Genomic DNA, 14870 nt, shown 5'->3' on the forward strand with positions numbered 1-14870 from the left:
AAAAGCACTCTGATCTGCGTGTTGACGTGATGATAATTAGAAGGCAGCTCCTCTGTCGGAGTGTAGCAGTCGAACTTGGACGGTCATGAGAAAAATCCATTCTCACGATATTATTTTAAACATGTGTGTACACTACTGCACCAGACGATGAACACAACACCGTTTTCACTTCGCTTTCTTCTTAAATACTCCAAACAATGGCATTTGGCTGGCACAATGCAACAAAACTGATTTCAGAAAAGAGGAAAAAAACTCCGAAATGGCTCAAATACTTAAAGTCACTCTGCAAAATAAAAAATAGACATACACAATAACAATTTGTCCCACTTGTAGGATATATGTACAGACATTAAAAGTGAAGAATAGAAATGGAAAAGCCACATTTTTGTTTTCTCTCAGGGCTCCAAAAAGTTGATTGTCGTCCACTGCAGCAACGTAAAGCACAATTTCCTTTTTTGTAAGTTTCTCTTTTGGATGCTGCTTTTAGAACACAAAAACACACGACAGCAATTTATTTCTTACCACTCAGTAACGGCTTCTTTTTTTTTTAAATCTTCCCTTCTTGTTATCAAAATAACTGCCATTGTTGAAATACAAAAAAATAGCACTTAGCAATCTTAACCATAACAACCACAATAATAACAATAATGATAATAATAATAATCATGGATAAAGATAGCAATAAATAGGGTTGGGGAAGTTTAAGTGCGGGGATGTGTGGTTAGACACGAGACTGAGGGCACCAATTAGGGAGGGGAGAAGGTGGGGGGTTAGATTGAGAGGAAGCGCAGATAGACTCGTAAAGTGACTGATTGCTTGGCTGACACGTTTTCACACCAGTCTCTTGGTTTCTGCTCTCTTGACTTTGGTCACCTTGCAAAATCAACCCAGCGCTCCTCTCGTGGTTCATTTATTAACCTCACAGCTTCGTGAGACTCGGCAGCGAAGAACGGAGCTTGGGTAGGCAGGGGTACATCACGTCCACAAAATTGTCGTAAGTGCTAGATAGGATCGGTAGTGATTCTCAAGGGGTAGCGAGGATTGGGGTAGCTGTCTGTCCTCTCAGGCAAGGAACAGCATTAGCAACACGAGCAAGTGTCCTGAGTTTTTTTTTGTTTGTTTTTTTGTACGAGAGGTCTCCGAGGCCCTAAGATCAAGTCTGCGAGAGTACTGCTCAAGAGTTCGGAACAGAATTGTCTTTGGCTAGAGCTCATCTTACCCTGGCGGCCCATTTCTCTGGATCTGCTGTGGTGCTAAGTGTTGTTCTACCTTGAAAAGCTATTGAAATGTTTCACATTTACACTGAGGGCCGAAGTAGAACGTTAGATTGTCGTCATGAAATGTTTCTGGCCAGTGGTTTGTGATTCCTGTGCCGACGTAAACTGTACATTGTCTTTGGCCATTCCACTGTTTCTCTGTCGTTTTGTTGGCCATCTCTACCTCTGGAAGTCCGGCTGTTCTGTGGGACTAGATGAGGAACTTCCTGGAGCCAGGGGGCCACCAGGCCGGGCGTGCCCCTTGTCCTTGCCTTCGTCTTGAACTAGGCTGGTCCCAGAGGACGCCTGGCTTGAGTTGGAGGAAGCCGGAGGCTGGCTCAGCCCTCCGGTGCTGCCACCACTACCACTCCCCTCTGACTGGTAGATTTCCTCCGCCCCATCCTCGCTGGACTCTGGGTCCTCCGAGCCCGAGAGCAACTCCTCCTCCCGGTATTCGCTGACATCCACACCTCCGCTGGCAGCAACACCCTCGCTCAGCTCCTTGAGGCGCCCGTGGTGCTTGACGTGGTAGCGCTGGTTCTGGAAGAACTTGATGATGGTGTGCTTGGGCAGGTCCAGCTGTGCCGACAAGGTGTGGATGGCCTCTTGGTCTGGGTAGAGGCCTACGTCCTGGATGAAACTCTGCAGGATGCCCAGCGCTTCCAGGGAGATCTAAAATATGTAGATTGGTTGAGGACATTTAGTCTTTATTAAGTTGCCACAGAATGATTTCAACTACGAACTCTACCTTTGTGCGCAGTCTTGGCTTCTTGCTGCTACCAGCACTACAAGGTGGACCTCCAGCCCCTGTCACCATTGTCTGACCACCCTCTTCGGTAGTGGGGGCAGACAACAGCTCCTCTCGCATCGGAGATGAGCGGTGCTCTTTCATCTGGATGGGAGGCGGTCTGTGGAGTGCCTGGCGAGACAGACAAAAGAGCTAATTAATGGGGCGCAATGGACCCCTGATCAAGACTACAGCCTAGAAGACTTTGGTGGGGGTTATCATTTCTAAAACCCCTAAAGGAGTACACAGTAGCCAATGCTGCAGGGTGAAGCGAAGGCGACGGCGAGAGTCCACGGAGCGTCACAGTCTATTAACCAGCCTGACGGATTGACACTCTAACTACCAGGTGTCCATTATACCTTTGACCTAATGTGACAGAGGCTTGCTGCTGAAGTGAACTGAACTTTACACGCCTTTCCATTTAAAAGACACCCCATTACATTTTAACCTCAAAGTGTATCTTCCACCAAGATTAGATGATAGCCATAACAGCAAACCTGAAAGCGGAATATATTGCATTTTAGATATCTTACTATAGTATACTATATCTTTTAAATCAAATTACTTTCTGCAAACTGGTTGTTCAAATGTAAGAAAGGAGGAGTAGGATTACATACATTCTGCTTCTTTCAACTCTTTTTCGCACAAATTGAGTTAAGTGTAGAAAATGTGATGTGCCATTGTTTTGGACTATAAGGCGCACTTAAAATCCTTTCATTTTCTCAAAAATGGAGAGTGCACCTTACAACCCATTGTGTCTAATGTACATATTATATATATATATATATATATATATATATATATATATATATATATATATTCACAGTATCATGTTAGACCCGCTCGACATCCATTGCTTTCGTCCTCTCCAAGGTTCTCATAGTCATCATTGTCACCGACGTCCCACTGGGTCATCATTGTCACCGACGTCTCACTGGGTGTGAGTTTTCCTTGCCCTTATGTGGGCCTACCGAGGATGTCGTAGTGGTTTATGTTGTGCTTTGTGCAGCCCTTTGAGACACTAGTGATTTAGGGCTATATAAGTAAACATTGATTGATTGATTGATATTAATTCTGGCTGTGATTACTGACCTCAAAGCAATTTTATTCGGTACATGGTGTAATAAGTGTGACCAGTAGATGACAGTCACACATAAGAGACACGTGGACTTGTAGTTGATGCCTGTTCAATAAATGTTACAAAACCAAAAAAGTTATTGGACTGAAATGTTTAATACTTTGTCTTTGGTAATTGGCGAAAAGTTCAAACCGAATCCTCTAAGCCAGGGGTGTCAAACTCAAATACAGAGTGGGCCAAAATTTAAAACTGAACAAAGCCGCGGACCGAGGTTGGACAAATTAATCTTTTAATAGGGACCCAAACAAGTTTTTCATTGAATATTGAACAATCAAGGCTTATATAACTTTATAGTGACATGCAAAATTGAGTTTAAAATAATAATGATAATAATTAAAAAATATCAATGGCATATCAAACCAAATTTAAATAAAAATTGAATGCCTCTTTTATATTTGTAGCCTTCTGAGTAAAATATTAACATAAACTTTTTCCAGAGGCTAAATACATTTGATAATAAAATAATGAATAAATCAACCATTCAGGCCTTTTTACTGCTCAGGTGGGTGGGGTTAGGGGGGCGGGGTTTGTTGGTAGCGGGGAGGGGGTGTTTATTGTAGCGGTCCGGAAGAGTTAGTGCTGCAAGGGATCGTGGGTATTTGTTCTGTTGTGTTTATGTTGTGTTACGGTGCGGATGTTCTCCCGAAATATGTTGGTCATTCTTGTTTGGTGTGGGTTAAGAGTGTGGCGCATATTTGTAACAGTGTTGAAGTTGTTTATATGGCCACCCTCAGTGTGACCTGTATGCTGTTGATCAAGTATGCCTTGCATTTACTTACATGTGTGTAGAAGCCACATATATTACGTGACTGGACCGGCAGGCTGTTTGTGAGGAGGAAAAACAGACTTGACGACAGGTGATAGGGGACGCTAAAGGCAGTGCCTTTAAGGCACACCCCAATATTGTTGTCCGGGTGGAATTCGGGAGAATGGTTGCACCGGGAGATTTTTGGGAGGGGCACTGAAATTTGAGAGTCTCCCGGGAAATCGGTGAATGCGGTGTTACAGCGGCACCGCTCTATAACACCGGCGGGCCAGCTCTAATGTCAATTTGATATTGCCTCAAGGGCCAAATGAAATTACCGGGGGCCAGAGTTTGACACCTATGCTCTAAGCGGACTATTTGAGGGAGCCCCGCTGTCATCTTCACTTGGATGCATTCACCATTTTTTTAGCTGGAAGATTAATTGTGCTAAATTGGAAGGCTGCAACTCTTCTCTGCCCCACCTGCTGGATTGGAAATATTCTATATTTCCTTAAATTGGGGAATATTACGCTGACATTGAACAATTTTTCTGTGAAGTTTCAGGAAGTAAGAGACGTATCTCAAATTTAACCCTAATTGAAAGGTACAGTGCAGCCCAAAAGTTTTGACACACCTTTTCATTCACAGCACACCTAATGGTCCCTACCCCATTAAAAAAGCAAGACATTCCACTTATCATCCTTGATAAGGCACACCTGTGAAGTAAAAATCATGTCAGGTGACTACCTCTTGAAGCTCATTGAGAGAATGTCAAGAGTGTGCAAAGCAGTAATCAGAGCAAAGGGTGGCTATTTTGAAGAAACTAGAATATAAAACATGATTTCATTTACTTCACCTTTTTTTAAGTACTCAACTCCACATGTGTTTATTTATAGTTTTGATGCGTTCAGTGACAATCTACAAAGCAAATTCTCAAGAAAATAAAGAAAACGCTTTAAATGAGAAGGTGTGTCCAAACTTTTGGCATGTACTGTAGATAATTGATGAGCCTTTTGTCTGCTTTTGTTTATTGCTGCACCGTGTTGGGGACAATCAGGAGTGCAATTGTCTGTGGCTTCATGTCAATATTTGCCTGTACTTATTTGACTGATGCATGTTTTTGTTATTTTTTATTCTATTTTATTTACAATTTTTGTGTGGGGTAAAAAAGAAGACTTGACATGTGTTTGATTTTTTTTCTGGACTGTATAAATCAAAATCCAATCAAGAAATGTTTAAAAAAAAAAATATTAGACAACATGGAACCAGAAGTTTTCCAGTTTGAAGTACTGTTCTTCCACTGCGTGTCAAAAGAGCAAAATATTGTTTGCGTTCTTTTTGGTGACAATGTGGTCAATCCAAACCCAAGATGGCCTCCTCTTATGCTTTGTTTTGTCCACATCATCAAAAGACAGAAATAGAGTTGAGATTTATGGCGTGAATACATAACACATAATGTGAATTTTCCGTAAAATATATGACATCCTTTGTTGCTTAGGGTTGACTTGCGGCTTGGATGAACAACGTGTCCGTCCGAGTAGGCCAGGATCAAACGGTGACTTTTGCTTGTTTGTCAGGCGGTGGTGGCGTGGTGCAAGAGTGTTGTGGCAGTGGCGGTGGTGTCCTGCCCCGCTCACTTTAAGAGCAGGGAGGGGCCTTCCCCACTGGAATGTCCAGCTATAAATCTGCGGCGCATTAAAATTAAAGGAGCCACGTAAAGATAATAGTCATTCTCTCTTCAATAATAACAGGGTATTACTTCAATAATGGCCGGGGCAGACTTCTATTTCATCGCAGAGGGGGTGGGATTGGTCAACTGAGAGGTATTTGATATGTTTAGCTTTCCCCTCCCTGCCATGTCCTTGCCGCCTTTAACGGAAAGTGACATATTTAGACATTTTAATGTAGAGAAATTCCTTTTTAAACTTTCTTTTCACTCACCCGCCCACCTTTCCTCCCAGCTCAGGTCGAATGCGTCATGAATGATTAGATGAAGAAGGCCTCTGTCAAGCTCGGCCAACTCAAAGCAGAGGACGCCAGGAACGCCTCAATCCACCTCTTAGTTAAGTTGCACCTTTTTACACCCCAACTTCCAGGAAAATTAGATTCTGAAAACAAATCTCTAAACGTTGAAGAGGTTTGGTGTTTTGGAATTTTGCCTATAGTTCACAATCATGAGACACAAGAACACACATTTTTGTTGTTGTTTTTTTTAGAATTCTAAAGATGATTGAAAAAATGCTTGGAAACCACTCCAAAACCTCCATCAACGTTTTGTATACAAACTGCCTGTCTATATATAATGTAGTAACAGACACCTTCATAACAATATGTAATGTGTACAATAATTAATGTATTTTGGTCATTTTAACCATTGCCAAAACTAATTACCCCTGCAATGAGGGGGCAACTTGTACAGGGTATACGCCGTCTTCTGCCCAAATGCAGCTGGAATAGGCTCCAGCCACACCCGTGACCCTGAGAGGGACAGGCGGTAGGAAATGGATGGACGGAACTAATTCCTCCGCAAATTTATGTCCATTTCCATTGCAGCGGATATCCGAATGTGTTCCTGCTTCCGGATACAAAGGCATGTGTGTTCTAATTATGGTAGACTTGGTAACAAACAACGAAAATGGCTACTTTTGGGTAAATGATTCACAACCTTATTTTTTTTAAGCTGAATATAAGGAGGATGAACTACTGCTTATAGAAACCAGCTTAAAGGAAGAGAGTGGGGTGAAGGTGACTTGAAGCTGCAAATTTTGAATTTGAAGCCATGCTATTTTTATATAAATGGAGTGCTTACCCAAATAAACCAGAAAAAACGTCCCTGGCCAGCTGGACCAAACGCACAACGGTCCAAGTGAGTCAAACTTTATATTGATTATGATATTTCCCATTGATACGTCACGTTATCAATGGGAAAATGCATTTTAGGCAGTATGATTTGCCTGAGCGGCAAGGAGACCCCAAGAATAACAAATGGTAGACATCGGATTGATGAATGGGCTAGAAAGGACGGATTAAACTTTTTTTTTTAAATAGATAAAAAATGTACTTTGGACTTCCCGCGGGCCGGATTTTGCACGCTGGCTGGCCGCAGTTTGGGGACCAATGATGTAGATGATCATATCTGCTGAACATGATTTCTTTAGAAAAGAGAAGTGTTGGATACTTATTTTGTTGTCTTAATTATATTTCACTTTATTAAATCTTTGGGTAGAATTCTATTAAACAAAACAAGTGTTTTTTTTATAATGGTATAAAAATGTATCTATTTTATGGAGAAATATAGTTAATCATCGTACTGGCACCCTATGTTATTAAAGAGAATCAAGAATCGAATCATTGCCCTGAAGGATTTAATCGAATCGTGGGCTGCCCAAGAATCACAGCTCTTGTGATTAATGATATATTTTTTGTGATTATTTGCTCGGGTCAACTTGGACACTTCTGCCTGTCACACATATTTGTTTGAGTAAACTCTGTGAACCCTCTCTTACTAGATTTGTTGCGTCCACGGGCGTTGTTCTTAAGGCGTGCTTACGATAAAGTACACTAATTCTCCATTCTTCGGCTCTCGCTCAAGTTTTTCTGCAAATTACGGCGCAGGACGTTGAAAGAATTATACATCATCAAATATTCATCTTCTCCTTAATGAGCACTCGTCCTCCCTTCTTCTCCGTGAAGTGGGGGCTTCCTGCACACGTGTGACCACCAGAGACGCCATTAACACAGAGATAAATATGTCATGAAGAGAAAAATGTTAGTTTTTCTTTGTGTTGCGTGACTTAACCTGAGCTGTTAATTGCAAAGTGTATTATTTTCTTTGTGTGTGTGTGTGTGTGTGTGTGTGTGTGTGTGTGTGTGTGTGTGTGTGTGTGTGTGTGTGTGTGTGTGTGTGTGTGTGTGTGTGTGTGTGTGTGTGTGAGTAGTTGCATGTCACGAGGGGTGGGTGAGTCACTGCACAGTCTTTTGTTGTTGTTGTTGTTGTTGGGAAATAATATTTCTCATGAAAAAACAGATGATCTGGTGTTGATTTTGAATGCATCTGTGCTCAGTTAATTTCCCCCTCTTAAACAGTTGTATTCATTCCATTTATCTGCAATTAAACGGTTACATTAATTGTGGCTTGCTGCAAAAGGGGAGACCAGGCTCTACCCTGCAGAGGGGGCCAACAGGACAGTGTCTGTTTAAGACTTTTAAGCTTAGTGCAGCCATCGTTTTTGTGACGTTCTCCAATTTTTGACCAGCAGTTTGGAATCTGTTTCCCTTGTTACATGAAATACTACAGATTGGGGGTGTCAGACTCGTTTCAATTGAGAGCCACGTCATTGTTATGGCTGCCCTTGCAAAAGTGACTAATATATTAATATACATGTATTGGATTAACCCGGGGGTCGGAAACCCACGGCTCTAGAGCACCGCCGAAGTGGCTCCCTGGGGCTTTTTCAAAAATGTATGAACATGGAAAAAGATAATTTTGTTTTAATATGGATTCTGTAGGAGTAAAAAACATGACGGAAACCTTCATAATTGTTAAGTTAAAGTACCAAGGATTGTCACACACACACTAAGTGTGGCGAAATTTGTCCTCTGCATTTGACCCATCCTCTTGTTCACCCCCTGGAAGGTGAGGGAAGCAGTGGGCAGCAGCAGCGGTGCCGCGCCCGGGAATCATTTTGTGGTGATTTAACCCCCCCCCCCCCCCCCCCCATTCCAACCCTTGATGCTGAGTGCCAAGCAGGGAGGTAATGGGTCCCATTTTATAGTCTTTGGTATGACTCGGCCGGGGTTTGAACTCACAACCTACGGATCTGAGGGCGGACACTCTAACCACTAGGCCACTGAGTAGGTGGTGCCATGTTTTTCCAGAAGTTAGAAAGCTTATGCTTTTGCTTTACTGAGTATTTGGCGACCGCCGTTTTGTCCTACTAATTTTGACGCTCCTTGAACTCACCGTAGCTGTGTGGACTGTGACACAACCGTTTTTTTTTTACATATATTACTTTCTCCGACGCTGACACAGAAAATGTGTTTCATGTCACTCCTTTTTTCTCATTTTGTCCACCAAAACATTTTATACTGTGCGTAAATGCACAAAGGTGAGCTTTGTTGATATAATTGACTTGTTGGAGTGCTAATCAGGCATATTTGGTCACTGCATGACTGTAAGCAAATCGATGCTAACATGCTATTTAGGTTAGCTATATGTACATATTGCATCATAAGGCCTCCTTTGTAGGTATATTTGAGCTCATTGATTTTTTTTTTTTACGTACTGCATGTCCTCTGTGTATTTAATTCATATGTGTATGTCTCATGACGGGCAGCACGGTGGTAGAGGGGTTAGTGCGTCTGCCCCACAATACAAAGGTCCTGGGTTCGATCCTGCGCTCGGGATCTTTCTGTGTGGAGTTTGCATGTTCTCCCCGTGACTGCGTGTGTTCCCTCCGGGTACTCTGGCTTCCTCCCACCTCCAAAGACATGCACCTGGGGATAGGTTGATTGGCAACACTAAATGGTCCCTAGTGTGTGAATGTGAGTGTGAATGTTGTCTGTCTATCTGTGTTGGCCCTCTGATGAGGTGGCGACTTGTCCTTCCGCCCGAATGCGGCTGAGATAGGCTCCAGCGACCCCGAAAGAGACAAGCGGTAAAAAATGGATTGATGGATGTCTTATGACACATATCTGAATGTAATATTGGCTGCGTTTCTGATAGTTGTTTGTGTGCCATGTTGTTCCAGACCATAGCAAACGTTTCCCAGCTTGCAAAGATTTTAATGAATCCATTAAAAAAGAAAGCCTGTCGTTTCCTTTAACGTAGACACACACATCTATACCGTTTTTGTATTTTTGGTCCAATATGGCTCTTTCGTCATTTTGGGTGGCCGACCTCGGGATTAACCCCATGATATTGTTACACAATTCTCTATACCAGTGATTCTCAAACTATGGTACGCGGGCTCCCACTAGTGGTATACAAACTAATACATTGAATAAAGTACAGTGTTTTATTTTGGAATATTTCAACACAGTGTTACTGTTCAAACTGGGTGTAATATTACAGTGGCCAATGTATTAAATATACTTGTTAAATAAAACGTCTACATCATTTTTAATGAATACCTATGTTGGTCATTATGGTGGTATTTGGAGAGACACGCTTTTTCATAGGTGGTACTTGGTGAAAAAAAGTTTGACAACCACTGGCTTATGCAATTGCAATATCTGTTGATTTTGTAATATAAAACTGGCAGCTGAGTTGCCAGAATTTCCCCATAAAATTTACAATGTTTTTACAGCACAATACTGTGAATGGAAAAAATTGTATTGCGGTTTTTTTAGGTAAAATTCTGGCGACTGAGCTGCCATTTTTTTAGGTTCTTTGTTTTCACAGCATATTACTGTACATTGGAAAGCCGTATCATGTATATTTTCTTTACCATAAAAACAGTGTACAATTTGATGAATAACTTGCAATGAGATCATAAGTCAAGCAGATATTTTTAAATGTATTTTTATGTAAACATCCACTATGTTGCAATAGTCGATGTTATCACAGTTTCAGAGATATGCAACTGCATGCACTATGTATTTTCTTCTGTCAAAATGGAGATACATTTTATTGACGCCTATTATTTCCAGGCTTCTGTGGGCTATGTAAAATACGGTGGGTCAGATCTTGAGTTTGACACCCGTGCTGTAGACTAACCTTAACATGAAGTAACATTATTGGAAGCTTCACATTAATCATGAAGTACAGTCCAAACCAGAAGGGGCAGCATGATATTAACATAGCTTGAGGCACCTTTTGAGTTGTGGATGAAAAATCTTATGGAATGTTAGGAAAAAAAAAGGGAATTTAATGAAAATACAAATAAATATCACCAACACACTGATATGTTAAGAACATTAAAACATAATTTGCAGGCTTTCAAATGCGTCCCACCAATAGATGGTACTCTCACTCTTTAAACCTGGACTAAGCCACAGCACTCCACCTTCTCCAAACCCTCCAGCATGGTCCTCCAAAACATTCTAACTTTATGTCAACGGCGATGGGGAGCTGTTATTGGTCTAATAGCTTTAATACCTAATTTACGGTTAATAGCCTTTTCTTTTGTGTGCTCCTGCAAAAAAGGGGCCTTTTCAAATCGAACCCATTTTCCTGCAGTTTTCGTCTCAAAATGTACAACAAAAGTGAAAATGTTTCTTTTGCATCGAGTAGTTCCAACTCCAACAATGATCTGTAATGTACAGCAAGTAAGATTTTATTTGTGCCTCATTCCTGCGAGACTGGCGTGTAACTGACTACGTTTCTTTGCTCAAAATTAGTCAGATTTCTCAAATAGTTCGGTACAAAAGAACCCATGGAAACACCATAATCTGATCATGTTTGGCTTTTGAGAAACCAGACTAACACACCTAGATTATGCGATTGGAAAAAAACCACATCTTTTGAGTGGGTGCGGGCTGCTTGTAATGGTCCATTCGTATAGCGCATGCGCCAGTCTCAACATGCTGGATGGAACCCGGAAGCAGATACCATCAATCAAAACATAAGCAACATCTGGAATGAAGAGGTTTATTTGCCTCACAAATTAATAGAACCGAACATTTGGAAGTCCATCGATAGGCGGAAAAAAGAAAAAAGAAACCAATTTATTTAAGAAGGTAGCTAAGGAAATGGAGAATGTCAGCTTCATTCGGACTCCAGAACAAAATAGGAGTGAGATGGAAGAGAATGAAGCAGGTACATTACAAGGCAAAGATTAAACCGTACACAAACCTTGTCATACTACATGTGTGTACTCCTAACTGATTAACAATACATTTGTATTCTTTAGCTTGTATCCTTTGGATTCTAAACTCCTTCCATGAATCCACTTTTAAATGATCGCTGAGACATTCAGAAGTTTTCTTTTCATGATTCTTTGTCCGAAAAGTCCTTCAAAACCACTCTCTCCCACAGGTGTTTCTTAGCTTTGGACCCGCAACCGCTCTGAGACCTTTTTGGTAATAGTGTCATGTTCGTAACGCAAACAAAGATGTCTGCTATTTAACATCTGCATAGTCAAATTTAGACAAAGTATTTGTGGTATGTTCCAATCTTGAAGCGGTCTTTAGGTATAACTGCGCCGAAAAAATGCTACTTCACATCCATCTATCCATCCATCCATCCATCTTCTTACGCTTAATCGAAGTTTGGTCGCTGGGGCAGCAGCCTAAGCAGAGAAGCCCAGACTTCCCACTTCCCAGCCACTTTGTTCAGCTCTTATCGGGGGATCCGGAGGCGTTCCCAAGACATAGTCTTCCCAACGTGTCCTGGGTCTTCCCCGTGGTCTCCTACCGGACGGACACACCCTAAACACCGTTCTGGGGGCATCCTGACCAGATACCCCAGCCACCTCATCTGGCTCCTGTCGATGTGGGGGAGCAGTGAAATTACTCTAAGCTCCCCCACAATGACAGAGCTTCTCACCATATCTCTAAGGAAGAGCCCCGCCATCCGACGGAGGAAACTCATTTTGGCCGCTTGTACCCGGGATCAAAACCCAAAGCTCATGAGTATAACCAAGTTAGTATAGGGACGACCAGTAAATAGAGAGCTTTGCCATCCGGCTCAGCTACTTTTTCACCACAACATACCTATGTACGGTCTGGATAACTGCAGACGTCGCACCTACCGCCTGTCGATCTTTCAATCCACTCTTCCCTCACTCGTAACAAGACCCAGAGGGGTTCTTGAATTCCTCCACTCGGGGGCAGGATCTCCTCCCCAACGGGTATGGCACTCCACCCTTTTTCCGGGCGAGAACCATGGACTCTGAATTGGAGGTGCTGATTTTCAGCCCGGTCGCTTCACACTCTGCTGTAAACCGATTCAGTGAGAACCAAAAACTCTAGCCAGATGAAGCCAGCAGGACCACATCATCTGCAAAAAGCAGTGACCTAATCCTCAACGCCCTGACTGCCCCTAGAAATTCCGTCCATAAAAGTTGTAAACAGAATCGGTGACAAAGGACTTCACACGTAAGTGTGAAAATACAAAAAAACTAACTATTTGAGAAATCAGACTAATTTACTACATGTAAACATAGTCAGTGACTACGTTTCTTCAGTAAATTAGTCTGAAGCATTAAGGAGTGGCCAGGACTAGCTGCAATGTGCTCAAACAATCACCAGGTAGCATCTGTGAGCAGATAATACTCTATCATCTCTTTCTCTTTTGGACTTATCAGGTCTGTCCTGCATTAAAGTGAAGAATGATGCAAAATTAATATAAATTGATACACTTATTAAACAGTGAATCTTTACACCGAAATGGAAATGCAAAGCCTGATATGAAAACTGCGCTGTGTCAGATCGAGCCACTTGGTTTGTACTATTTGGAGTCCAATCATCAGCTTGATAACTTGTGTATTTAACGTACAAACCAAGAAACACCTAAACGACTCCCGTGACAAAGATAGACGCTGGGAACTAAACAGGCATTGTTGTGTGTATGTGTATATATGTGTTTGTGTGTGTGTGTGCGTGCGTTTGTGTGTGTGAGTTCATGTTAGCATCTTTTCTATAAAACTCAGAGAGGACCAGGAATTGTTTCTTCTTGTTGTAGTGCTGGACTCCAGGGGTCCGTGCTGCTGCATCTAGATGCACACACACACACGCACACACACACACACAAAGCCTTGCAGCAGAAATCAATTTAGCAAAAACAATAAAGAAATAATTTATAAGGGCAGGCTGTGCCAAATTAGCTGTGGGACGCACTTAACTGCAAACACCATATGAATAAGAGCTGTGGAGCGAGCAGTGGGGCCGTGTCAGTCAGGAAGAATTGTGGGACTGCTTTTGGGGCAGGGGGGTCGGCTGGGGCACTCACACACACACACACATATCTACGCACCTGCACTGCTAATACACACACACACACACACACACACACAATACGAGCGCCACCAAAGTCGCCTTATGAATAAAATAAAATAAAAAATGTCCTGTACATGCTGTCCAGACGTGCGACTCCACTTTGCATCCATTTTTCATTTGTATCAGCTTGTTATAAAGTCGCCCCCTGTTGTCCAGTAGACAAAGCGGCGCTCACGTTATCAACTTTTGGTAGTGTTTGACACAGATGGCATGCACGTGTGGCGTGTGTCATGGCAGGCTAGCTGAAGCAGACAAATCTATTTTATGATTATTTAGATTTTTCAAACATACACAACACCTCATTTGCCATTAATAAATCATCAGGTGGTGAAAGGGCTAATTGTGTATTTGTTTGTTTGTGTGTGTGCGTGTGTGTGCGCGCGCTTAAGAGTGCGCTAAAAAGAGGAGAGGAATGTCGTCACAGTGTCACCGCAGCTTCCTTCCTGTCTTTAATACAGAGCCTGCACGTGGTCGACTGTGCGTGGCTCTGCAAGTGGGAGGGGCTTGTGGTTTGGGAAGTGTCTGGATTGCATTAAGTACACTGTGACTTTTGACCCTTTATCGGGGCTGCCAGTGCACAGAAGTACGTTGTTTGCCGTTCGGAAGACAATCAAATCTTGGTTATGGACCAGGTTGACATCCGATTTGTTAGGAGTCAAAAACCATTTCTTTCACAGGAAACCAATAAAAATTTAAATACCGTGTTCCTGGGTCCTGGGTCAAACTGTCGCCATCAAAGAACACATTACTTTACAGTAACATTCAACGCTTGATTGGGACGTGGCTCGGTGGGTGGAGCGACTGTGCCAGCAACTTGAGGGTTAGGGCCTTGCGTGAATTGTGGAATTTGTGTCAAAGCGTTTTTGTACCTCAAAGGTACAAAAACGGGATACAAGTATAACCCATTTGCCAGCTACCATTTGATTGGTCAATTACGATTTTTTTGCCCACAAGGGATTTTCTTCATGTTAGTTCGAATGATACATCCATCCATCCATCCATTTG

General features: G+C 42.3%; 1 protein-coding gene across 2 annotated transcripts in view; it reads right to left on the minus strand.

Moving 5' to 3' along the window:
• Positions 1–440: 440 nt before the first annotated feature.
• satb2 (SATB homeobox 2) overlaps positions 441–14870 on the minus strand; it is an 86884-nt gene continuing 72454 nt past the window's right edge. Inside the window, exons 13-14 of one of the 2 annotated variants that reach the window (XM_061879624.1) lie at positions 2005–2175; positions 441–1928 (exon numbers count right to left, since the gene is read on the minus strand). In XM_061879624.1, coding sequence (XP_061735608.1) covers positions 1437–1928; positions 2005–2175 — 663 coding nt within the window. In that variant the 3' untranslated portion in view covers positions 441–1436. Of the gene's footprint in view, positions 1929–2004; positions 2197–14870 lie in introns of both variants that reach the window. The other variant, XM_061879623.1, reaches the window with a different exon arrangement.

The sequence above is a fragment of the Nerophis ophidion genome, linkage group LG19, assembly GCF_033978795.1.
Source record: "Nerophis ophidion isolate RoL-2023_Sa linkage group LG19, RoL_Noph_v1.0, whole genome shotgun sequence".
Lineage (NCBI taxonomy): Eukaryota > Metazoa > Chordata > Actinopteri > Syngnathiformes > Syngnathidae > Nerophis > Nerophis ophidion.